At 43.4% G+C, this 27311-nt stretch overlaps 1 protein-coding gene across 5 annotated transcripts in view; it reads right to left on the minus strand.

Moving 5' to 3' along the window:
- Positions 1-27311, minus strand: part of SCML4 (Scm polycomb group protein like 4) — a 114754-nt gene that overhangs the window by 46389 nt on the left and 41054 nt on the right. For 4 of the 5 annotated variants that reach the window (XR_004804284.2, XR_004804286.2, XM_049092442.1 and 1 more), the window contains 3 exons: positions 20575-20789; positions 4478-4607; positions 2104-2304 (listed from right to left, as the gene is read on the minus strand). Coding sequence is in view for 3 of the 5 variants with exons in the window: in XM_049092442.1 (XP_048948399.1) it covers positions 2104-2304; positions 4478-4607; positions 20575-20730 (487 nt within the window). In the remaining 2 variants the exon portion in view is untranslated. The remainder of the gene's footprint in view (positions 1-2103; positions 2305-4477; positions 4608-20574; positions 20790-27311) is intronic. The other variant, XM_049092444.1, reaches the window with a different exon arrangement.

The following is a 27311-nucleotide window of genomic DNA, read 5'->3' on the forward strand; positions in this document are numbered from 1 at the left end:
AATGTTTGGAAAGCAGTGCCCTAAGGATTAGGTTCTAGGTAGAGAGTGGGAGAGTCTAGTTATTTCTCCTTGAGTCCCTCCCTGAGCCATCCTGGTGCTATCACAGTCTTGCTGAGCCTCCATAGCACATCAGTAATGTGAAAGGCCACCTTACCACTTTGCAACCTCAAGGAGGCAGCATGAAGAGTCCCCTAGTGCTACCGCCTTCTCCAAGACACTAAGACCGAGTGAGTGCTCAGCTCTGGACTCCCTGGGAATCCCTCAGCCAAGGGAAAGTTGGCAGGGCTCCGCCCAGGCTTGTGTTGGTGCCAGGCACTGCAGAACCTGCTCCCCAGTGCCAAGGCCCCTGAGGCCACAGAAGGGCTGAGCAGGGAAAATGTGATTGGCTCTCCCAGCTTAGGGAGAGGGGCCATAAAGAACTCAGGTAGAATTTGCTCAAGAGGGTGGGCGCACAGTACAGGAGAAGCTTTCTCTCAGCACCATGTCTCTGTGTCTTGGGCCCTGTTACTCAGCAGGAAAAGGACAAAGCCTTCAACCTCAGAGGGCAGCCCAGGTTTGAGAACCTGGCTCTCAGACAAAAACCAGGAGAAGAATGGCCAATGGGATCCCAGAAGGCTGACAAGACTCTCCTCCTGGCTTCTTTTGGTGCAGTATTTTTTCCTCTTGTCTCTGCTTCTGCTAAAGTTTCTTAAAAGTCATCCTGGGTCAAACACATGCACCTAGACCTTGCCAAGTTCTATTTTAATCAGTTACCAGCAAGTCAGACCCAGCTTCCTGCTCAGAAGGAACTCCAGAAGGTAGGCAGAACCAACCAGGCTGGGGAAGCTGTGTTGGACAACTTCCCCACCCCCAAGCCCTGAGGCTCTAGAGTTAAATAAAATGCCCAGTGACATTAGAGGCCCCTCTCCCCCGACCCTCTCTTAGACAGTTGGCAGGGTCATCTGCAGCTCCCCATTGCTAGGGAATCTTCTCCCTATCTCCTGGTGGTATGGAGGCCATGCCCTTGATGTTGGGCCAAAGAAGACATCAGACTGTCCCCTTGGAATCAAGACACCTTGCAAAGACCTGGTGCTCCAGGGCTTAAGGGCAGGTGGTGACAATTGTGTAGAGAGCTACAGGCAGGGCAGAAAGAGCTCTGCAGGCAAGCATTGGAAGGGGGCAGAGCTCTCAACCAGCCTCTCACCTGGGGTGACACTGCCACTACCACTGGAAGCTGCTGAGGTAGAGCTGAAACTGGAGGATGGTGGTAACAATGGGAGAAGGGACTGGCCCTGAAGCATCTTTTAAAAAAGACAACAGCCCACCTCATGAGAGGTGCTTGGGACCAAGAGCTTCCCCACTGCCCTGCATGGTGATGATATGTACCATGAAGAAAGAGTGAGGCAGAGTAAGGGACGATAGATAGTGACAAGGGCTGATATTTTAGACAGGGCGGTCAGAAAAGGGCTCCTGGATAAGGCACCATTTGAGTAGAAACCCAAAGGAAATCCAGGAGCAAGTTGCACATGGATAGCTGGGGACAGAACACTGCAGAAACAACAGCAGGTGCAAAGCCCCCAGAGATGTGATGGTTGGAGATAACGGGGGTAAGAAAAAGGCCACCATAGCTGCAGAAGAGTGAGGATTCAGGAGAAGTGACCTCGAGATCAAAGAGGTAGGCGGGCCCAGGTCACATAAGGCCTCTGGGTCCTCACAAGGAAGTGAGTTTTTCTTGGAGTAACATGAGAACCACTGAAGGTGTAGGGCAGGGGAGGAGCATGATCTGACTTTGAGTTTTAAAGAACCAGAGTGGCTGCTGTGAGGTGAAATGTGGCTGGATTCTGGATATATTTTGAATTTAGAGCAATAGGATTTCCTGATGAGCTGGAAGTGAGGGATAGTGAAACAAGATTCAGATGTTCAATCTTCTTGTCCAGGTCTAGAAGGATCTTCTCCTTGAGCTCAGAGAGAGGACCTCAGCACACAGACTCATTCAAGGCTCCTGGAGCCCAGCAGATGGAAGACAGACGCTAGCCACACTGTCCCTTAAGCCTGACTATGGCTTCTTTCCGCTTCAGAGAGATACCCACGGCCCTCCTCATACAACCTGCCCCAGGGCCTTACCTGACACCATCTCACCACCATAACCCTGTTTGACCAGGGAGAAGACCAACTTCTGCTGGTGGGCACAGTCGATGCATGCTTGCACGGCCTGCTGCAAGACCGCCGAGGGCCTCTCGGGCCCAAAGTGCTCGGGGAGCTGCTGCACCTTCCTCCTCTCCAGGTACGGCCCTGCATTGGCCTGCTTGTTGATGTAGAGACAGACTGTGGAAACAGAGACCCACAAAGCCCTCAGCATCGGTTGCATCATGCCAGGGGGCTGTTCCTGTGTGGATGGGGGATGCCTCAGCCGTGCCCCCTTGGCCCTCACCTTGGGAAAGCTGAAAAAGACAAAAGTGGTAGTGATTCTTCCCAACTTGAGAAATAAGAGAGGCCAGAGAGCCAATCACTCCGGACTTCCGGGCCTGCTCTCAAGAGAACCTCTTAGTTGGGAACAGATAGACAGGTGTGTCCCCTCTGATGTACTCAAGTCAGAATTGCAGACAATTATGGAGGCCCATGTGGACCATGTGTATAAATGTATTTCCATACCGGGCATGTACCCATACAAAATCTTCCTTCATCCTCCAAAGAATCTGTGAAGTTACACGTAATGTTTGCCAATTTTTTTTAGTTAACTTTCAATGAATGAAAAAAATTAAGACGATGCTGATTATTCCAAAGACTATAAATTCAATGAAATTCTAAAGAGAGTGTTATTTATAATCCCAGAGATGTATTACTCAGCTGCCCATTTAGGTGAGCCCGACCAATGGTCCCCACACTTTTAAAGTCATAAACCCCATCAGTATATTTGAGCACATGCCCCAAAATGTGTTTATTTATTTATAGGTTATATACATTCTTGACTGTTTTAATATATTTGCATGCATTTTAAAACATAATCAAGACATAGAGAATTTTAAAGAATGAGATAGAAATAAAAATTAATGATAGGTGTCAATATATTCTTCCCTATAGCAACGACGCCTCTTTTGTCTCCCCCTCACCCCTAGCCCAGGGTATGAGGATCTTACCTTGGGGGCCACTAGGGCAAAACGATGTCCAAAAAGGACTTAAAGAAGAGAACAACAGGATTTGGAAAGGATTAAACGGCAAAAACAAAGGGGAAGAAAGTTTTTATTCAGCACTTACTCTATTCCAGGCTCTTTGTATGTTTTATCTTGTGTGATTCTCAAGACAAGCCTGGGAGTGGGGTACGATTACTTCCTCCACTAATGAAGAAACTAATGAAGAACTGAGGCTTAATGGTCAGATGGCTGCTTTAAAGTCTAAAGTTTCATTAGTGGTGCAACAGGGATTTGGACCCAAGTCTTTGTGATGTCAAAATCTGCGTTCTTTCCCCTCCACCAGGCTGCCTTCTCTTTACTCATCCCAGATAATTATGGAAATCTAATCAATAAGGGACCTTTATGCCAGGCACTGTGCTAGGTAGGCAGATTCACAGGGTCCTTGGCTTCACGGAGCTGGGGGGCCAATTGGGAAGGCAGAGCTACTGGGAGCACTACAGGAAGCCATGCAGGACTGTCACTTCAAGACACCCTGAGGAGGTGCTAGGAGGGCCCATCCTGGGGACCCTGGCAGGAAAGTCAGTGAAGGCCTTCTGGAGCAAGGAATGCCTGAATTGAGATACACTGGAGGAGAAGGGCGACCAGAGAGAAGATTGTTCCAGATAGAGGGAAGGCAATATGTTGAAGCCCCAAGGGGAGGGGTTGGCTCTAGGGACTGAGAGAAGAGCCGTGAACTGCAGGGCTCTGTTGGCCACATAAACAAGTTTGGTTTCTTCCAAAGAGCAATGGGAGGGAAACTGATGGGGTTCACGTGAGTTAGGGGGTATGGGTGGCTTGTGATGAGGGGGAGAGTGTGTGTGAGAGAGAGAGATGTCATCCTACTGCAGGTACTCTTATAATAGAAATGTTTGCTGGCAGACATGAGAAAGACTGGACTGAACTCTATTCTGACTGGATTGGAGACAGCAGGTGGGATTAAGGGAAGTTAGGGTCCTTAGGAGACCTGGAAGCACAAACACAGGGATGGAAGTTCTCTCTAAGGTAAGCAGGCTCACTCTTGGTGCGAAGTAAACTTGGCTCTGTGAAGAGCCACCAAACTGGGCCACCAAACCCCCCTTTCTAGTCCCATCTTAAGAAAACCAGCTGAACCTGAGATGCATTGAAAACCAAGTTTCAAGTAATCCTATCTATGAGACACTTAAGCTAATGTTCTCAGAGAATTCGGTTGTCCTTCCTGCTGTCCAGCTAACACACTAAGTCCTTCATCGGAGCTATCTCAGTGGCAGCTCTCCAGTTCCAGTTCACAGAGTAACTGCTAGATGGCGTGCTGGCCATCACAGCCTTTAGAGGTCATTCAGCTGACCTACCTGTGAGAGCCTGTGGGGCCGCCAAGCTGGGTATGGTGGCTGCATCCTGAGGGATGGAACTGAGGTCGGGCTCCGGTGTGCTTCGTGGAGGCGAGAGGGCTAAAGGAGTCATAAGAACCCGAGACTTGAGCTGCAAGACAGAGCCCATTTGGTCAAGGAAAATCTGGAAATGCTCTCCACACTTGCCCCTAGTTTTTCCTGGACATCAGTTAACCATTGCTACTCTATCATTTTTCTACACCTTTCTATTGTGCAACTAAGGGGCTGAACTTCAGATTCAAGCTCATGATCAAAATTCATGAGTGTTTGGGGTCACACTCAGAGATCAGCTCTACACTCCACTCTTATGGTGGAGCCACCCAGGAAATGACTGTATCAGCCAATGAGTGTGGGAACACAAGAGGTATGAACGGTTGAGGCCTATGAGCCCTCTGAATGCAGGATGCAGGGCAGTTCCCAGGCTGCAAATCCCTAGAATCCTGTGGACAAGGCTTTCCCAACAGCAACCAGAGACTGATTCTGAAGCTCTCCTCAGTCTCTGCTCAGCTTTCTGCTCACATAGATCACTAGATCCTGCTGGGGAAAAAAGAGCAGAAACCATTTCTCCGAGAGGTTGACATACTGCTCAGTGTTTATTTCCAAAAGCAGAAACTGTCAAGGACAGCCTGAGTGTGGTCCTGAGTGTATTCTCTGGTGGTGAGAAGCAGCCGCCTTAAAGGACTCACTGGAAATCACAAAGGAGGAGCTGAGATTTGTTGTTATGGAATAAGATGGAGATGACTGGTTGGTTGATTATGTCAATGCCAACAAGTCACTCTCCGTACCAAGGTTTGACAGAAAATCGTCTAATCCTTGTTCACCATCAAAAAAATAATGAATAATTCAGTCACTTCTCCTCTTCACCACTGACCTGTCTGTCTTCTACTCCAGACCAGTTAAATCAATCTCTGGGAGTGGGACCAAGGCATCAGGAGTTTTAAAAAGTACTCAGATGATTCCAATACACAGTTAAGATTATGGGCCACTGCTCCAGTGGTTTTCAACTTTAAGATGCAATCAGTTACCTAGGGGGTCCTATGAAAATGTAGATTCTAAGTCAGAAAGTCTGGGGTGGGACCTGGGATTCAGCATTTCTAACAAGCTTCTAGGCACTGCTGATGCTGTAGTCTGTGGACCACACTTTGCGTAGCAAGGGTCTGCATTCTGTTGTTAATCATAGGCCGACCTCACCCATATCCTAACTTGCTTCCTGGATTTTTAAGATAGAATAATAGTAACAGTCATGGAAAAAAGTATTCTTACTGCTAATTATGCACTCATTCCACATTTATTCATGTCTTCACTCAACAAATATGTATTGAGTGGCTATTGCAAACCAGATACTCTTCTAGTTACTAGGGATACAACAGGAGAACAAATCAGACGAAAGTCTTTGTCCTCATGGAATTGAGGGTAAAATTGCTATTGGGGGTAATAGACAATAAGTAGAATAAATAAGTACGTGATATAGTATGTTAGAAGGTGATAATAGCTGGAGGTAAAAATAGAGAAGGGAGATGGAAGTTCAATTGAGGAGTTGTACTTTAGATTGAAATTTTTATATTGGACGGTTAGGGCACTCTTGGGCGACACTGCACAAAGATTTCAGGGAGATGAGGGAGCAAGTCATACCAGTGACTATGGGAAAAATATTCCAGTGAGTGAGACTATCAAGTGTAAACATCCTGAGACAGACGCATGCCTAGAGGGTTTATGCCTCTGTAGGGAAGCAAAAGTGATACTGGAGCGGTAACACAACCACAGGGCTTTGCAGGGCACTGTAAGTTCTTTGGCTTTTACTCTGGGTTCTTTAAAGCAGAGAAGCTACAGGATCTGACATTTTAACCATTGATTGATGTGTTGAGAAGACATGAAACGGGCAAAAATGAGAAGACCACTAATCTAGAGTAAATGAGAGATGATGGTAGGTTGGATTTTCATGACTGATAGCAGTGGAGGTGATGAGAGGTAGACAGAGGTAGAAAATCTACTTGAATAGATTTTCAAGGTAGAACAGCAGGACTTGACACACTGGTTGTGATGTGTGTGTGTGAAAGAAGTCAGATGGCTCTGAGGTTTGGGCCAGGAAAGCTGCAAGTGGAGTAAAGGGTTTTTTGGACAGAGGAGGGAGGAGTTGACTAGGGAAGACCAGAGGCTGTTTTTGGACATGTCAAAGTAGCAATGCCTATATCCAAATAGAGATGTTAAATAGGCAGGTGCATGCATGTCCTGGAGTACGGCCTTCTGAGGGAAAATCTAAAGGGAGACTTAATTTGAGAATCATCAATATAGAGCTGATATTTAAGGGCCATGATAATGGGTAAGATAATCAGAGAATAATAGAAGGAGTGTAGATGGAAAAGAGAAAAATCCAAGCACTAAGTCCTGCAAGACTCCTACATGAAGAGTCTTGGAGAGACAAGGAGGAACCAGCAAAAGAAACCAGGAAAGACATCCGGTGGGGTAGAAAGAAATCTGGGAGAGTATGGCCTTGTGGGAGCCAACTGAGAGAAAGTGTTTTACAAAGGAGAGTCAGCCATGTCAAGAGCTCTGATCACAAGGAAGACTAGATGTGTCCATTAGATGTAGCAACTTCTCAGCAAGAGTGGTAAGGCAGTGGATGGGATGAGAACCCGATTGAAATTATCTCAAAAGTAATGGGAAGAGAAGCACTGGGATCAACTTTTTCAAGAAGGCTTGTCTGGAAGGGGAGCCAAAAATTAGAGCAAGAAGGAAACGTTGGATCAAATAATGTTTGCCCCACGATGCGGTATCACCTCATACCCATTAGGATAGCTACTATCAAAACACAGATAAAAATAAAGTGTTGGCAAGGATGTGGAGAAATCAGAACACTTGTGCACTTGGTGGGAATATAAAATGGTGCAATATAGCAATTCCTCGAGAAATTTAAACTAGAATTGCCCAAGAATTCCATTTCTGGGTCTATAGCTAAAAGAATTGAAAGTGGGCTCTCCAAGAGGTATTTGTACACTCAAGTGCATAGCAGCACTAGTCACAATAGTCCATAAGGAAGCAACTACAATAGATAGATAGAGGGGGTATCTACACTCCAGGGAATACTATTTAGCCTTAAAAAGGAAGGGAATTCTGACACATGCTACATCATGGGTAAGACTTGAAGATATTTGCTAAGTGAAATAAGCCAGTCACAAAAAGTACATGATTCTACTAATTTAAGGTACCTAGAATAGTCAAATCCATTGAAACAGAAAGTAGAATAGTGTTTTCCAGGCTGGATGGGAGGAAGGAATGGGGAATTATTTGATGGGTATAGAGTTTTGGTTTTACAAGGTGAAGTTCTGGAGACTGAAAGCAGAACAATGTGAATACACTTAACATGACTGAACTGTGCTCTTAGAAATGGTTATGATGGTACATTTTATGTCATATGTCTTTTACCACAATTAAAAGATTTTAAAAAGATCCTTTAAGATTTTTTTTTGAGATGGGAAAGATGTGTTTTAATGCTGATGGAAATAATCCAATGGAGAGGGGGGAAGAAAGAATGATACAGGGGAGTGCTTGGAAAGCTGCGGGCATCAGGACTTTGAGTAGGTGAGAGGGGATGAGAGTTAGTGAATGGAGGCGGCGGGTGGGAGGGGTGTGTCAAGTCCGTGGAGAGAAACATGGACTTTTCATCTATTTTTATTATTTTATAAGTAGAGTATAATGGCCCAGATCCGGGCAGGGGGTAGGGGGGGTGGGGGGTGGGTGGATGTGGAGATGAGAACTTACAAAGGTCTCTTCTGTTGGCTTCTAGTTTCTCAGTGCAGGAGCTTGAGTGTGAGGATGGAGGAGGGCGTGTTAATGAACTAGGAGGGTGGGAGGAGTGGGGGAATAGGGTGTGGCTGCTGAGCAGCACTGAGGGTGCAGTGGGATGTGTGGAAACGAATTTAAATTCATTGAAATGAGTTTAAAATGAGATCAGTCAAAAGTGAGCATACTAGCTGCACAGGGCTGTATGGGCACAGAATCTGGGGCTCTTGCAAGGGACCCTACATTAGTCGGGAGCTATAGTCAACAACAGATTTCATCTTATCCTGTGTTTACCATTTGAAAAATTAAAGGGCTCACCACGTGGCCATCCTCTGTTAAATACTATAAAAATAATCTAAAAGAAACCTCACTGCTGGGAAGGAGTAGACCAGAAACCTGCTGTGACTCAGTCACCATGACTTTGGCACGCTTCCCTCACCCACCAAGGGTGACAAGGGCTATCATTACCCTGCCTGTTCTCACAGGTCCTGCACCAAGGGTCCCTCTGATGGTCCTTCTAGGAATGATATGCTGCCCTGCATGGCTTGTGGTAGAAAGGCTGGTGGGGGCAGTCCCCAAGGATCGTGGACAGCGGGCTCTAGAAGGACCTTGGCTAAATCCTCCTTCACAGGGTTAAAGCCCTCCCACCAATGCACAGATAATGATGTTGGTTGCGAAAAAGCAAGATTTGGCAAGTTGTCATTCCACCCCCGCTCCCCGCCCCCACGGTCTTTAAGTAAACCACACAAAGATCCTCATGATCCTTCCCTGGAAGGATGGTGATGTGACAATGGTGATGATGGTGAGGAGAGTGCTGGCAGCTAAGACAGATGACCAGATACCGCTTACCACTCATATTAAGCATTGTCACAACCCTAACATCTAATGCTTGCTCACTATTTTCATATTTACTAGAAAAGGATCTGTTCATTGAACCCACCTCCAGTGAAGTAACACAATTATAGTTGGCTGCTACCTCTGCCCCTCATTTCTGCCCAGATAAAGCAACTGAAGGAATTAGAATAAGTCAGCTGGTCGCAGGGCAAACCGTCTGCATTCATCTAACCCCTAAAACAACCATCAGGACTTTTGAACAAAGAAGACATCTCATGCAACTCTGGGTGGTATGTGCCTTTGTAAAAATCGTTCTCGGTAAGAGAATAAATCATCAGTAGGAATACTTTTGACCCAGCATTCTGAAATTTCTATCTCATTGCCTAATATAAAGGAAAAATCCTGGCTTAGGAAAGGGAGTCACATATGATTTGAGAAGGGCCTAAAGTAGAAATGAGCCCATTGGCTAGGAATGTCCCTTGGTGTGATGTGGGTCCTTCTCTGTCAGTGCCTCTTCTGTGTGTGGAATGAGGGGCTCTCTGTATGCCCCAACATATCCAAGCTATTATCCTGCAAGGCATTTGTCTTTGCAATTGCTGTTTTCTTTTATTGTTTTTTTTTTTTAATGGACAAAATAAAACAGAATGCTCCTATCTTGGTTTCTTTTCTTTTTTTTTTTTTTAAGATTTTATTTATTCACTCATGAGAGACAGAGAGAGAGGCAGAGACATAGACAGAGGGAGAAGCAGACTCCCTGGAAGAAGCTCGAGGTGGGACTCGATCCCAGATCCCAGGATCACACCTTGAGCCAAAGGCAGACATATAACCGCGGAGCCACCCCGGCGTCCCCCTATCCTGATTTCTAATACCATGCTTCAATAAAAGGTACAAGGGCTCCCTAGAGAAATGGTTGATTTTAGGGGATCCTATGACAAGGGCAGGAAATCTACAAGATGTGCCTAGGGCATCTTGTCCCAGAAAGTAAGAAAGTACTAAACACACACACAAACACACACACACACACACACACACACACACACACACAATGATGACGGTAGGTCATAGGAACACAGGAGTCAATTGAAAGAGCTTCCCGTGTCCAAATCTGGAGAATATGGGCAACAAGTAATGAGTAATGGGTTATGATTCCAAGTATATAATAAATATATCCATGACTCCATACTGATTTAACTGAACGAATGACTAACTAAATACCTGGAGGAGACTAGACCTCTTATGCATAAATATTCCAAACAGTTTATTGTGGAGCATAACTTCCCACTCCTTAAGTGTGGGCTGCACATGGTGACTTCCTTCCATAAAGGACAGTATGGAAATGGGGGAAAAGTAACTTTATAGTGGAGAAACCTGTCAAACGCTACCTCAAGCAGGCGCTCAAGGTCACCATCCACAGTGATAAGTCATGTTGATAGCAGGCACCCTTGATGTGGCATGATGGGAATAGCCCCTTTCCTTGGGAATCTCCTTCCCCTCAAACCCATAACCCCAGTCTAATCATTAGAAAAACATCGGACAAACTCAAGTTATACAAATTTTACAAAACGCTTGACCCATACTCTGCAAAACTGCCAATGTCATCAAAAACAAAGGAAGTCTGAGAAACTTTCACAGCCCAGAGGAGCCTAAAGAGACGAGATGACTAAATGTTAATGTGATATCATGGCTAGATCCTGGAACAGAATAGGGAAAAACTGATGAATCTGAATAAAATAGGGATATGGTTTAATAATGATGTATTATTACTGGTTCACTAGTTGAGACAAATGTATCGCAGTAACATAAAATGTTAACAATAGAGGAAACTAGGTATGGGGCAGATAAGAATTCTCTCTTTTACCTTTGCAACTCTCCTGTAAATCTAGAACTATTCTAAAATATAGTTTATTTTTAAAGTATCGAAAACAGGATCTGGCAATAAACTGGGTAAAATGGAAAGGAAGAAGGAAGGAGAAGCCTCTTTCTTGGAAGCATAAGGCTAGAGGGAGATTAGGTGCCCAGGACGCCGTGCTCTGACATATATTGGAGCTAAGCCTTGGCCTTCAAAGCCAGCAGCTCTATACAGATGCTGGCAAAAAGTTGGCACCTTCAACCCGAAATTCAAAACCTCAATCAAAAGGGTGTGATGACTCCTCATCCAGGGCGTGGTTGCCAGCAGCTGCCCGAGGGGTTGTGCTTCGCTGGGGTAGAGTATCGTGGTGGGTGACGCAGAAGAGTGAAGAGTCGGCCCCTGCCAGCTGGCGTCTCCATCAAAGGGGGTTGGGGAATGTGGGAGTAGCTCATCTTTCTTTTCCATTTACAGATCCAAAATAAGGGGCTGGAGAGTTTCTTGCTCCAGCTGTCTTTGGGGGGAGACCTTCTCTAAGATATTTGATAGAGAATCACTGGAAAGAGTTGGGGAAGGGGAGGGTTTGTTTGCAAACTGAGGTGTGTGGCCAGGGAACACTAATGGAGAAGGGGTTAGTTGATGCAAAAATTGAAGGGTTTTTCTATAAATATGCAATTGTGCCACAGAGAATGTGTTTGGGGGAGTAGGATGTGCAGACACTGCCTGTACATCGGCAGAGATGGACCAACAAAGCAAAATTTAAAAATAAGTCAGGAGTGACAGTGGGCACATACACTGGGACACTGGCTTTTGGATCTGGGCTCAAAGTCCAGCTCAGCCGTTTACCAGGAGGGGCTCTCATTACTTAGGATTTTGGAGCCTGCCTGTCCTTACCTGTGTGAGGATAATAATATCTCCTCACAGGGATGTGGCAGGATGTGAGTGTAAACATTCAGCATAGGGCTATAGCACAGAGTGAGGACTCAATAAATGTTCATCATCACTACTGCTAATAGTACTGGGGGAGGACATGACCAGAAGGAGAGGACCCACATTTCCTCCCCTGGGAAATGGACACTGAGAACCGGTATGCTAAAGAGACGAGATGACTAAATGTTAATGTGATATCATGGCTAGATCCTTTCAGTCATCAGTTACACATCACTCACGCCCTGCAGGGCAGTGGCTGCAACATGGGGCATAGAGGCAGGACTAGGGTTGGAATCCTGGGTCTGCCACCAACTCACATGGGACTCTGAGCAACTCATTCAGTGCTTCTGGGCTTCATCTTCCAAAGCCATTAGATTGGGCAGATTGTTGGTTTCTAAATTCTCTTCCAATCCAGAATGTGTATATACCCTGCATTAGACTACTTTCAGAAACATTAAAGCACTTGAGACCAAAAAAACCAGTGTCCGTGCCATATTTTGAATGTTGATTAGAAGAAATGTGGCATCCTAAATTTCTTTGGAATTCTGTTTCTGGAAATACAGAAAACCAGGTTCTTGGGATCAATTGAAAACAATCATAAATAATGGATAAAGTGTAAGATTTATAAAAGTATAGAGGAACTGACAATATATAAAGAATTATCAGGCCAGGAGCACCTGGGTGGCTCAGTCAGTTAAGTGTCCAACTCTTGATTTTAGCTCAGGTCACGATCTCAGGGTCCTGGGATCGAGCCCTGCATCAGGCTCCACGCTCAGAAGGACAAGGCTGCTTGTCCTTCTCCCTCTGCTCCTTTCCCACTCTATCTCTCTACTAAATAAATAAAATCTTTTAAAAAATTATCAGGCCAAAATATAAGTGAAATGTAGGCCTTGGGAATTGCTACGGAGCTCAGGGCTCATCCAAAGGGCTATAACCTCAGGGAAGAGCGAGACAGTTGTAAATTTGTCCCACTCGACCCGACCCTCGCTCACACCTGACAATGAAGAAAGTTGCCTTAATGTTGGGGTAGAGGAGCATGCAGATCTCCGAAAAGATACTTCCATAAGCCAAATAGTCATACAATATAAAACAGAGTGCTTAAATTTCAATGAGTAGGGAAAAAAAAATACTAAAAGAAAAAAACAGAAAAAAAATCCAAAAGAAGCCAGGAAAGATGGGTAAAAGGAACAAAGGATGAATGGACAAATTGCATACACAAAATAAGACATGCGCAAACCCAAATTTATCAGTAATCTCTTTAAACATAAATGGACTAAATGCCTAGTTAAAAGACAAAGATTATCCTGTTACTGGATATTAGGAGTTGAAATGTGTCCCCCAAAATGATGTTGAAGCCCTAACCCCCCCAGGACCTGTGAATGTGACCTTATTTGGAAATAGGATCTTTGCTGATGATCAATTTAAAATGAGGACATTGGGGTGGGCCCTCATCCAATATGACTGTGTCCTTGTAGAGGGAGAAATGTGGACAGAGACAGACAAGTGAGAGGGAAGACAACAGGAAGATGGAGGAAGGACACCATCTATGAGACCATGATCTTGGACTTCTAGCTTCCAGAACTGTGAGACAATAAATTTGTTATTTAAGCCACTTCATTTGTTGTACTTTGTGACAGCAGCCCTAGGAACGCAATAATATACCACATTAAAAAAAAAAAAAAATCATGTTCGCCCTCTCTTCCTCTCCCCCCCCCCTTACTTGAGGATAGTTTTGTCCAAGTACCTGCCATAGCTTTTCTTGGGGGGACATACCTCCTTTAGACTCTTTCTCCACACAAAACTCCCTCAGGGTTCTGGGGAGATGCTGTGAGGAGCAGGCTTCGGGAAAACTGAATACCTCACTGTGTTTAACCTCAGACTTTAGTCTAAAAACTTGCCTGTTGGAAATGCAAATCAGCTCCAACAACAAGAAGCTTGTAGCCAATGACCTAATTCCATTCCTAGGAGTCAGCCTGTTTCTGGGTCCACCCATACCTTTTCCTCCCTGCACTTGGGGGAGAGATGAAACACCTAAGGGATGGAGGGGCCGCTATCCTTCGGCCTTGAGACCTGCTTTGGCAACATGTCTCTCAGTTAAATCTGAGATCCTGGCTAAGCTTTCTCTGAATTAAAACTTCCCTGGGAAAATAAAACCACCCCAATACTGCCTACATCACAACGAAGACAGAAGGGGGTGCTTGAAGGTAGGAAGGCCAGCTCTCTAATGCCTTTCAGAGGTGCAAACAGGGTGGGGATAAGGTGAGGATGCTGGAGTTTTCTCCCACCCTCTCTGTGCTGGGTTCAGATTCTCCTCTGGACCCAGAGAGCCCCTGCAACTGGTGAAGTTCTTTCCTGCTTTGTCGAGGGCAGGAAAGAATGGCTTAGTTTCCTCCTGACAGGGGGAAGCTGAGAGAGGAGACCATGAACCCAGCACTCCAGGGTACGGAGAGAGAAAGAAGTAAAGGGAAAACAAAAAACACCATCACTGGAGAAAGTGAAATTCAGAGAAGTGGCTCTATGTCTGAGGATTCTTTAATGGAATGCTGGGCACTCTGCCCTATGACCCCAGCAATTTTGAGTAGAGACCACACATTTCAAGGAATGCTTGTTGTGATTGGGTTTTTTACAGAAATTGGTGAGGAGGCCAAATTCTCTGCATCAGCGGGTGTAGGGTCGGCCCTGCAGATGGGAGAGGAAACAGGGCACATCCAGTTACAGGATTGAGTGTTTAGAGGAACTCAAGGCAGTGGCAAGCTGGGCCTGGTCCACAAAGAATGACTAAACATTTTCAGGAATATTGCACATTGTTTGTTAAACACAGTGATCGTTAAACATTAAAGTGTATACACGTACAGAGTATTAATTTAAAATATGTTAAAAACAAAGGGAATAGCTAGTCAAAACTCACCACTTTCAAAGTATTTTATTGTGGCACCCCTATGGATGTACAGACGCAGGAGTGCGGTGCCCCACTTCTCTTACCAGTGCCATGTCTGGGGATGTCATCCCAGTGCCTTGAAATGGGACATGTTGGGAATATTTACACCTTGGAAATTGTTGAATGCTACAAATTAGGGCTGAATTTACTATTTTGTTGACTTACAGACTTAAGAAAGTGATGGAGAAAATGTTAAACACACAAATTCACCTTAAAATATGCCTTGTCTGTGGCTGTTACACCATGAATAGCACAAAAAGAAAAAGAAAGAAAGAAAGAAAGAAAGAAAGAAAGAAAGAAAGAAAGAAAGAAAGAAGAGAAAAAAGCCCAACCCCAAACTGAACTCTTTTTTGTTTTCACTATCATCCAGTTCAGTGAAGAAGTCAATCACATTCTCCACAAAGGAGCAAAATTCCAACATACAACTTCACTGCTTACATTTCTTTTACTTCTTAACATAATTGAAAATATCAAGTAGCATTCATGTTGGAGTTACACTCGGGATGCTGGTGGGGAAACCTTACCCAGCTTACCAGGGCATCCCAGCCACCACTGAGCCTCAACCTTGGCTCCTGCTCCAGCCCTGCGGTGGGGGGTAGAGGGTAACAGAAAAACCACAGGAGAGACTGTCCCTACCCCGAGTGAGACAGTTCCTACCCCGAGTGCTTAAGCATTGCTGTGCTTGTGCAATGATTCTCCCCCACAGGGCACAGGTGGCTTGCCACCCCGACCGTCAGCAAGGGAGGACCTTGAAGAGAAGCACAGGAAGGCTTGGAGACATCTATCCTTCCCTTGCATGCAGTATCAAGCTACGGGCGGTATTCAGGAGGATGGCTCCAAGACAATACAAGATCTGGATAATCAAAGAACACTGAAGCCAATTCAACAGTTCTCATGAAAACACATTCGAGAAAGCGGCTTTAAGCGAGTGTTAGAACAAACAAAATCCTTTCTACTTAAGTTCGAACATTCTCTTAATTGACGCTTTTGTGAATTTGACTTCCTTGTTACACAACGCCAAGAACACACACTTTCTGGTGGGGAGGTAGGTGCAGGGGCGGGAAGGATGGCAATAAAAAAAGAAGGAAATAAAACATAATGTTACATTACTTACGCTTATTAGAAAAAGCACTCTATAGCATGAATTTTTAGTTAACAGAAGAACTTAGCAGAGGCTGCTTGTTATCCCCAAATATCCATGCTTTCTTCTTTCTTTCTTTATTAGTGGGATCCCGGAATTTTAGCTGGTCACCTGGTCACCCAGCATGGGCATTTCCTCATCTCCTTTGGTGCTAGGTGTGGCCAGGGGACTAGGTTCTGGCCAGTGAGATGCAAATGTAAGAGGTGTGTGCAGCTTTGAGGGTTGAGTCCTTAAAGGGGACAAGACATGCCTCCAATACCTCTGCCCCCCATTCCACTGGTGAGACAAGTGGAGTAGCGGGAACTGGAGGAGCCATTGTAGAGCATGAGGTCGGGACTTTGTGTTAAGGAGCGCCCGGGGGGCTCAGTCGGTTAAGTGTCCAACTCTCGATTTCAGCTCAGGTCCTGATCTCAGGGTCCTGGGATGAGCCCCACATCGTGTTGGGCCCCGAGCTCGGTGGGGACTCTGCTTCTCTCTCTCTCCCTCTGCCCCTCCCCCTGGACTCTCTCTCTCTCTCTCCAGAATAAATCTAAGAAAGAAAAAAAAAAAAAAGAGTAGCAGAGCAACAACAGAGAGGGAGCCTGAGTCCCCAACACCATGGAGGCATCATATCATCCTTAGATGGGCTTCCCAGACTTTAATCCAAGAAGAAGTTAGCTTCTATCTTCTTAAAGCCACTGTTGTTTGGCCTCTGTTACAGCAGCTGGATTTGTATTCTGAATGATACAATTACCAACATTTTAGACCATGGTAACCATTTGTTTTTAGTATTTTAGGGATGATATTCTTTTGAAACATGTTACACTTTTCGAAGCTCATTAAACAGCAGACGGAACATAATTTACCCTTTTTTGGAGAGAGTAAATGGGAAAGCATAATTAGTATTCTGAGCAATAAAACAAAGAGATTGCCAAGGTCTAGAGGACTGCTGGCCCATCAGTAAGTGGCCTCAGGCTGTGGGACTTGGTTCATTCATACCTAATTCCTGCAGGTTTTTCTGACTCCCCTCATTATCAGGGGTCAAATAAGAAACTACACACAAAGTGCTTTGGCCCAGAGCCTCAAACAAGGAATGTTACCTATGACTGTTATTGCTATTATTATTATTATTATTATTATTATTATTATTATGTAGGGGGACAAACAGCTATTTTTAAAACCTAGCACTTTTTTTCTTCCTATTTAAATCATAATCCCAATCATAAAGACACAGAAGCTGGAAATCCCACTGTTCGGTGACATTACAATCAGCTGCATCTACAGAATGGAAGCTAGAGTTTCTCCTTGATGTAGACCCTCTCTGTTTATCTCTTTCAAAAGACCTTAATGGTCTTTGTAGCCAAGAAATATAAGGAAAATCTATCTGTTGACCTTGTGTTGTCTCTGAACTAAACCAGCAGCAGATGCTTCAAACTGAGATGTAAATTCTGTTCCGTAATGAAGAAGTCTGTTTTCAAGGCAGTCAGCGTATGGCTTTTCAGAGAAAATATGAGGTTAAGAGGTTTTTGCTTCCTTCAACTGGGGTGAGAAGGGGGCATAAGGCCATAAAATGATGTTTTCACAGCACTGAGCATGCCCTGGCAATGTGGTCGCAGGCCTGGGCCGAGAGTCACGGGCAGATGGGCCCTGGGAGGAGGCATCACCTATGAACTCTGGAGTGCAGACACCTGACTACCAGTTGAATTTTTTCCTTTTCTGCCTGTAATTCACTCAGATTATTCTCAAGACCCAGAGAAGGGGTTAAAAATCACAGCCCGGGTTAGCTGTGCTTGGATCTTAAACGGAGAGGCTTGTGCCCATACTTGGACCAGAGAGAGTTTCCACACGTGCCGGGACACAGAGGTGATGGACAGTGCAGTTTGGGAGAGCACCAGGCAAGGAGTGGCAAATGCCAACCAGCACAGACCTGTGACACAGTCAGCACAACCAGGCGTCCTCAGAATCTCCGGGAAAAGAGCCTTCTGAAGACTCAAACACTGATTATTTTATTATGACAAGATCGTTAGCATGAGTATATCATAATAGTGTTATTATCAGCATAACAATTGTTATTCATTATTTTATAATACTGATCATGTTATTGCATTTTTCTTGTTCTGTATTATTCATAAAATACCATTTAATTACGACAAAAATTATTATTATGCTTTCCACGTCCAGCTATGTGTGCTTGCTTCTCCCCTGAAATATCTTCCCTTCAAATTGAAGACTATTACTTTGCTATAATTGAGCTTGTGAGAAATGCACCTATGATAAAGGTGAGTAGACTCTGAAGGGGGGCTTGGAAGCATTTTACTGGGAGTAAAATACAAGGTCTTTAAGGTTAGACCAAGTAATATCTTAGTTCGCTCGCTCAGGATTTCTTTTTTAACAACTTCTGTCTCCCCAGCTGTATCTCAGATAGTGAAAATTGCCAAATTAGTGGCCATTTGCTAAATGATATGAAACTGTACAGTTTCCTTGCTGGCTTCTCCACAGTTAAACCCTTTTCATTAATGGTACAATGGGGCTTCTGGGTCTCAGAAAGTGTCAGAATAAAACCGGGGAGACTTGATAGGTTGCCAAATTTATTTTGCCAAGTAAGGACATTTTTTAAATTACCAAATCCTGACAACATACAACATTCAATAAAACACTTTTCTAAATTCCCCAATCACTTAAATAAAATTACATTAATGCCAAATAGGAGGAAGCAGATATTTCAGAATAAAGGATGGTCCTTTAGGTGGGATCATTTTAACTTTATGAAGATTTTCACATGGTTCTTATTTTTGTTGTGTCGCCATGAGGGAGTCAGCACTTCCAGCAGGCTCGCACCTGGTTTGGAGGCATTCTTGAACACCAAATCCATGGCTTGGGGAGCCGTCTGGGAGCTGCTGGCCTGAGATAATTCCCACACATTTCCCCAAATACGTGGAAGGTGGACACAAGGAAGAGCTGGGGCCTGTTGTCCCTGTGAAGCATGGGCACGAGACCTGCCTACCATGTGCAAGACCCATATTGTCAGCTAACCAGCCCCAAAGCTTTCTTCCTGCCCTGACATGTATCTAAGTATTAGAGGCCCTGAGAACTGCCCCTTTTAGGACACAGGAAAATTGCCAAGTTGGGCTCATTCCACGGACTGAATTTCCATTTTTCCTGGCCCCAGAAATGCTGCGTCTGTTGGTAATTTTCATTCTTGGGTCACAGCTCCCAGGAGAGTAGGAGAAAGGCCAAATAGGAGAGAGAAGTTTTCAGTGTGTTTCCTCAGACCCTGGATTTGCTCCCTGGCTCTATCAACAGAAGGGCTGCCCTCCCTGCTCCAGCCTTCCAGATGCAATTCCCACACCTCGGCAATGGTGCAGGTAGCCGAGCTGGGAAGACCTGCCCTGGGCCCGCTTCGGAGACATCATCCTGAAGCTGATGTGCCCATGAGAAAAAAGGAGTCTGTCTTTGTTGGAAGAATAACCAGTGACAGAAGACTTTACTTCATGAGATGGCTGAGTAAAAGCTTCTTTTACGAAAGCCCATGACCCCCAAATAACTTGGAGTCACCTCCACCGCCCCCAACCTACCGTTCTGATTTTCTAGCTGTTGGAAGAACTGCAGAGAACCAAAGGGATAAAGGTTGAATTCATTACCAATTCTTCCGGATGCTTTGTCTTTCTGCTGACCTGAAATAATCTCCATACATTTTCCTAAATATATGGGACTTAATTGCCAATTTGCATTTTGGTTTGAGTGTTCAGATCTCAAGATGGAAACATAAGCTCTTTCTTTCAAGAAAAATAAATGAAGGAAGACTTCTGAAGCTCATTTTCTAATACCCAAAAGGCTCGTGGAGAACAAACTCAACAGTCTTTCTTCTCCAGTAGCCTCTTCAAAAACCTCTTGGTGGAGACGCTCTCCCTCCTCCGGTTCAGATTGCTTTATGCGATTGCAATTACATCAGAGAATTTCTTTTCCACCCCCTGCCACTCCAAACTGTTAAGTCTTCAAAGGGTCACAGGATTTTAATTCTGCCTCCAGTGCCTCCTTGGAGCCAAACTTGACGTCAGCACTCTTTATAAGCAGGAAACTATGAATTAACACCCTGAATATTTGTGATGAGTCCCCTGGCCGGGGGGCGGGGAGGGGGGCTGAGGTTTGGGGGGGGGGCTTTGTTTGGGAAAACGCTCCTATGTCCTTTGACACTAGCCTGCACACACTGATGATTTAAGTGTCTCAGGAACATCAGCTGCTTCTACTAAAATAAATGACCAAGGAGTTCTGGAAGGTGGCTTTGAGTGCCGCCCTAGTCCGCACAGTGAGGGGATCCCTTGGTGTCTGAAACACTAATTTAGGTGCAAAACTGAATAATGCGTGTTGAGCTGTGATCCTAAAATCTGCTGGCCTTACAGCTTTCCCCATCTGGTGCAATTTGCTGTCTCCACTTGTAAAAATGCACACGACGGGAAGGCGGGCATTGTGTGCTGGCCTGTAACAACGAGGCCCAGGCCACCAGGCTCCCAGCCCCTGGTTGCCCAGCGCCCAGCCCTTGCTCACGTCTGCCCAAGCACCCGGGGCCCAGCCCAACGTCACCGTGGAGAAAGGAGATGATGGAGCCGTACCTTGTACCCAGGCTTCCGCCCTCTTTTCTTTGGGATCTTCACTGCTGGCAAAGACCCAGCTGAAGCGGAATAAAGGTTATGGACTGCCATCTTCATGGGTGTTGAGTGAAGTGGGGGCCGGCCTCGCTTCCTCCCCGGGGTCCTCTGAGACTGCATGTCTGCTGGTGCCAGGCTTACAGAAGGAAGTGACAAATCGCTCACAGGCAGAAGAGGTGCTAAGAATGAGTCCAGACACAAAGCAAAACAAAAACAGAAGGGTTTGTTGGGTTTGCAAGGCAAACGTGTATCCAGTTTGGTGTTCTGGGCCATGCCCATCCTTTACTGGGGGGCAAGACCAAATAGGAGACAGAGCCAGGCAGCACACGGAGTTTTTACAGGGCTGTTAGGCTTCTGGTAGAACTTTCCACAGGGCTATCATGAAGTAGGGAAGATACTGGCAACGGGGAGAGGGCAGTAGTTTCCCAGCTCCAAACACAACCAAAGAGTGTCACCAGCAATGAGACGACTTCGTCAATGTGTGTCTCAGTTTCCCCAGTCAGTTCAACTTTGAGGTGATATAATAAAAGTATTAAATAAATATGATCATTCTCTCACAATCGCTCCTGTCCCTTTGGTTGGGTTATAAATGGTTAGGACCTTTATTTTTCCTGTGAAAGAAACTTAGCAATACAAATTGATTGTATTAAAGTTATGTCCCTGGGGCCGCCTGGGTGGCTCAGTCGGTTAAAGGTTGGACTCTTGATTTCAGCTCTGGTCATGTTCTCAGGGTTGTGAGATTGAGCCCCACAAGGGGTCCTGGTCCCTGGCATGGGGCCTGCTTAAGATTCTCTCTCTCTCCCCCCCCAAAAAAAGATTCTCTCTCCCTCTCTGTCTGCCCCTCCTCCCATCATCAATCTCTCTCTCTCTCCCTCTCTAAAAAGAAAAGTTATGTTCTTTGATCAAAATGTGGATAGAGATTTACATACAGACATGTTTATTTTAACATAATTTAGAATGGCAAATATATAATGGATAGAGCGCAAATAACAAGCAACAGGGGAATAGTTCACATATCTATGGGATAAAACAATCAACTAGTTAAAAGCCTTTAACCCTACTGTTTCAATAACATGAAGCTGAGTGAAAAAGCATCTCATAAACTGCACATAAAAATTATCTCCACTACGCAAAAATTCATGTGGTGAAACAGCGAAAGGAAACATGTTAAAATGTCACCAATGGCAAAGATGTGCGATTGTGGGTGATTGTTCACTATGGACACATCCTTTCCTTCAAGCAGATACTCCACAAACAATAATATTCATAGCACTAAAGATACTAATAATGAGCTCCTACAAGTAGAGTTGCCTAAATCTTGCAGCAAGAGGTAGTTGACCAACTCCAACCCAGAGAACACAATGCTATCATGAGCTCAGGGGTCAGATTTCCTTGAATGTTCAGGAATGTGACAAGTGGGACAGAACGTTAGACTCTAAATCAGGAGTGATGTTAGGTGATCAAATTTATTTCTGAGGATTAGTGTAGCCAACAGTGGAAATGAGAAGCTTTCGATCAAAAGGCTACAGAAAGAGTCAGGAAAGGTGATGGAAGCAATCCCTATCCTGTGGTCTGGGCAACACCGCAGGAACCAGATTGCTTTGCTGAGGAAGGAAAATATCAAATAGCAGATATTTGATATCTGAAAACATGATGGGAAATTTGGGGCATCTTTTACCAATATCAGTTCACTTTGTTAATTCTCTGAATATTAAATAGCATTCTTTCAATAATCCTGATTGCTCTTGGAAATAGCACATCTAGTACATAGAATTTTAAAACATCAATTTATTGGTAAATATTTCAGGTAGATGGACAAGCTGTTGAAGGTGTCCATTTTGCCTGGTTTTGTGTAAGAAAAATACCACCTGTCTTTGATTCTAAGATGCATGCTTTATCACTCATTAACATCTGTGAAATCACAATGCACCTTCAAGCGCGGTAAGCACATCAGAATTCCATAAGAAGCAATTTTTCTTTCTTATGGTACATGGAACAGTGAGGTGCGCTATTATCAAGAGTATCTTACAGTCAATGAATCATGAGCAATGAGGATAAACCCAACGTGTGAACAAAAACTATCATTCCATTTCTAGACTTAGCATCAGGACTCCACCGTGCCAATAAATACCCCCAAACACTCATTTTCACAAAAGAAGCTTCCTAAAATATTAAAAATCCACCGAAATTTATTCAATAGTATTTTTGTGGTGCGAAAATGAGAACTTGATCTGAGCCCCATTCTGAACTATCATGATCAAGTTCCTGCTGCTGCATTATTAGATTATCTTTCCAGATTTTGGAAATAGGATTTTTTTTCCCTAGCTTAGGACCTATTTTTCTACCTCTCTACTTTGCTTCTAGTGAGGAGGTCAGCAACGTAGCTAACATTAAGATCAAAAATCAGTAAGAGAAAACCCAGGACCAGAGAAGGCATTGAATCTCTTTGCTCCTATGGGTGAAGGTTCAATGGGCTGCAGTCCTGCTCTGGTGAATCGTGATTCTCTGCTAACTTAGATACTCCCTTGAAAAAGTCTTCTTGATGAACAGGTTTTGGGGAATAAAAGAAGGGTAACAAATTAATTAGCATATTGTCCTAAGAGTTGGTGTCACTCAAAATTATACTGAACTATCCCCATGTTTCTCAGTATGTAAGAAAAAAAATTTCCTAGAAAAAAAATCATCTTTTAAGCTGGCCTTTTCCGTTCTTCTACTTCTCTTTCTTGACTGGGAGGGAAAAACCGGACTTGTTCTACTTTCTACTTCCTTACTTCTGTAGAAGTACATCTATCTTAGGATATGAAGGACTTTTCCTGAAAACGAAATCTAATGAATGAATTTCATGCTAGTGGAGCAACAATGAACCACTATTGGTGCATACAAAGCACCACAGCTATTGGAGAGACACTTGGAGATGGTTTACCACTGGTCAAGAATGCTATTTTCCCATTCCTTCTCACACACCAATACAATTTTAATACACAAGTAAATGCAATTTTAAGTAACCGGACAGAGACTTAAAGACGGAAGAGGGTTTTTTTTTAAATTATGGGAGATACTCTGAAAGTCTCCTTGGAATAATTTTAAAGAGATGGGGCGGGGGGAAACATTTACAAAGTGGCAGTTAATAACAGACCCAGACACTTTGGAAATGTGTGATAAATGGTGACAAGAGTTTAGCATCCCCAAATATCTCCCTTTCCAAAACTAAGATATGAACTAAAAAAAAAAAAGGAAAAATAGCAAAGAATAATACTGAAAATAAGGAAGAGTCCCAATCTTGTAATGCAATGGAAACAAGACAGATGGAATTTTTTTTAAAGGGAGAATAACCACTGAAGATAGACAATGACAATTTATCAGATGTTTAATGAAAAAATCAACACTAATAGAAAAGGAAAGATATACTAAGATATCAAAGATATACTAAGAGGCCGTCTTCCATAATGAAGAGGTTCTCTGTATCTTAAAAAAAAAGTTCACACAACAGCACCAAATCCTAATGAAAACGATACACTTGAAAGCAAAAGGAAAAAAATCTCTAAACACTTTGGCAGAACAAATAGATCATTTATAATGGGAAAAATAAACAGGCTAGCTCTCTATAGCACCATTAGCCAGAAAAATAATGGAGTCACCATAGTGACTTTTTTTCTAGGTGTTTATAGTTGCCACAATGCCTCCCACCACAGGGCCTTTGCACATGTAGTTCCCTTTGCCTGGAATGCTGTCTTCTCCCTTGGTCCTCTCATTCTTCATCAGTTAGGTCACAGAAGTCATCAAATGACCTCTCATTTGATTTCCTAAGCCTAGAGTGCCTCAGCTGTGACAGGAACCCACTGCATATGCAGCATCCGCCATGGAACTTGGACAAGGGAAGAAGGTGGGAACGTGAAGTCAATACCACCTGCTGTGCCTCTGGCCTAGGAGCCACTTTCTCCTACTGTATCCATAATATTGTAGTAGGCTGACTTGTTTGCTAGCAGAGGAGAAAACTGCAGACCCTTCATAGTTCCTTATGAAATTTAACCAGAAGTAGAAGGACTTACACAAAGAAAATAATATTTAAAAAAATTCTACTTATGCCCTAAAATAAGACTCAAATAAATAAAAAAGATTATTCTGTTATCCGAATACTAAAATATATAAAATATATATAAAAATATATATAACATATAAAATATATATAATATATAAAATATATTTTATATCTAAAATATAATTTTCACCTAAATAATTCTATAAATTAAGTACAATCACATCAAAAATCCAAATGGACTTAGAAAAGAAGGACAAAACAAAGGTCAATGGGGGACATTTGCCTTCCCAATTTCTCAAATGCATTATAAAGCTATAACAAGGGCAGCTGTATGGTAAGCAATCAGATCAATGGAAAAGTTAGTCCAGAAATTAAGCATATATTAAGTTTCCATTTGTTTTAAATTTGTATCAGGAACACTCAATAAATGAGTTGTGGAAAACAGACATTTAGAAATAAAATTTCAGCTATATTGAGCAAAATTAATTCTAGAGATATGTAAGACTAAAATATATCTTAAAGAAACAAGAAGTACCAAAGACAATAGAGGTCAACATTTTTATTTATTATTTATTTATTTATTTATTTATTTATTTATTTATTTATTTATTATTTTAAAGATTTTATTTATTTATTCATGAGAGACACACAGAGAGAGGCAGAGACATAGGCAGAGGGAGAAGCAGGCTCTCTGCCGGGAGCCTGATGTGGGACTCGATCCCAGGACCGAGGATCATGCCCTGAGCCAAAGGCAGTTGCTCAACCGCTGAGCCACACAGGCATCCCTATTTATTTATTTTTAAAGATTTTATTTATTGATTGATTTGAGAGAGAGGGAGAGCGGGGGAGAGGAGCAGAGGGAGAGGGACAAGCAGACTCTGCGCTAAGCTTCGAGCCCCATCTCATGGCCCTGAAACGATGACCTGAGTCTAAGTAAAGAGTCAGAGGCTTAACCGACTCAGGCCCTCAGGTGCCTCAAAGGTCAACATTTTAATACTCTTTCGGTCGGACTTTCTAAATGCATTGAAATACTCAGGAAGCAGAAAAAGAAAGACTAATACACATGACTACATAAAACTCAAATGCTTTTGTACAGTGAAGGTAAAATTATGAAGGAGGGTAAAAATAAATGAAAATCTGAAGAAACTATTTGCTACATACAGGACCAAGAAAAGGTTAGTACAAAAATAAAAACAAAAACTCCTTCAAAAGGTGCCTGGATGGCTCAGTTGGTTAAGCATCTGACTCTTGGTTTCGGCTCAGGTGGTGATCTCCGGGTCCTGGCATGAAGCCCTGTGTTGGGTCCTGCGCTCAGAGAGGAAATTGCTTGTCCTTCTCCCTCTGTTCCTTCCCCTGCTCTCTGTCTCTCTCTCTTTGTCTGTCTCTAAAACAAATAAATAAAATATTTTTTTAAAACTCTAAAAACTGTAAAAAAAAAACTTTTTAAAAAACTTCATATTATTTTTTAAGAGATTTTATTTATTTATATGAGAGAGAGAGAGCACAAGCAGGGGGAGCGGCAGAGGGAGAGGGAGAAGCAGACTCCCTGCTGAGTGTGGCACAGGGTGAGAGGCTCCAACCCAGGACACTGGGATCATGACCCGAGCCAGAGGCAGACGCCTAACTGTTGGAGCCTCCCAGGTGCCCTTTCAAATTGTTAAAATACAAACACTGTAATAGAAAAATGGGCAAAAGACACAGAAAATTCAGAGAGAGAGAGAGAGAGGGAAAGGAAGCATGGAAGGAAGAAAGAAAGGGAGGGAGGGAGGGAGGAAGGAAGCAAGGAAGGGAGGGAAATAGATCATCAATTATCAAAAGAAAAGATTCTAAACTTTACTCGTAACCTCCCCCCAAAGGTACATGGAGATTTCACTAATCACTGATTGGGCCGATCAATGTGAATAACCGGATCGATAGTTCCTTGTTGGTGAGGGGTAGAGGAACAAGCATTCCATTCACCGCCGGTAGGGGTGGAAACTGGCTTTCCTTCCTGGAGGACAATTTGAAAATCACTTGAAAACCTTCACATGCACACTTCCTAATCCAGCTGTTTTACTCCTAAGGATTCATCCTAAGAAGATAATCTGAGAAGAACACGATATATGGCCAAGGATATTCTTGGCACGTTGTTTCAAATAGTGAAATACCGAAAGCAATCAAAATGCCTCTCAAACCATTTTAGTTAGGTAAATTATTTCACATTCATAAAATGGATATTTTATAAATAAAATATTTCACACTCATAAATTGTAAATCTAAATATGTGTGTGTGTATATACATATGCTTCTAGCATACGAAGTATGATTCTATTCATATCTTTTTTAAGTGTATAGATATAGACAAGTCTGCATGCATTAGGTACAGAAAGAAATCTTGGAAAGATAATCATCAAAAGGCTGATGGTAGTTGCCTCTGGACAGAAAGATATTGAAAGATGTTTCTGCTGTCTTTGTACCATTATGTGAATTTTTAAAACTATAGGCACAAAAAAAAAATTAGAAAAATAAACAATGAGTGGATAATTCTCACTGTTTGGAGGGTTTTTTGTTTTTTAATTTGTGCTTCTTTAGATGGCTTTTTGCTTTCCTGTTTTCTAATGGTTTTGTCTCCTGAGCTACAGAACTTCACTGGCCACTGCTTTAACATCCTAAACAAATTGCG

Source organism: Canis lupus, chromosome 12 (genome assembly GCF_003254725.2).
Source record: "Canis lupus dingo isolate Sandy chromosome 12, ASM325472v2, whole genome shotgun sequence".
Taxonomy (NCBI): domain Eukaryota; kingdom Metazoa; phylum Chordata; class Mammalia; order Carnivora; family Canidae; genus Canis; species Canis lupus.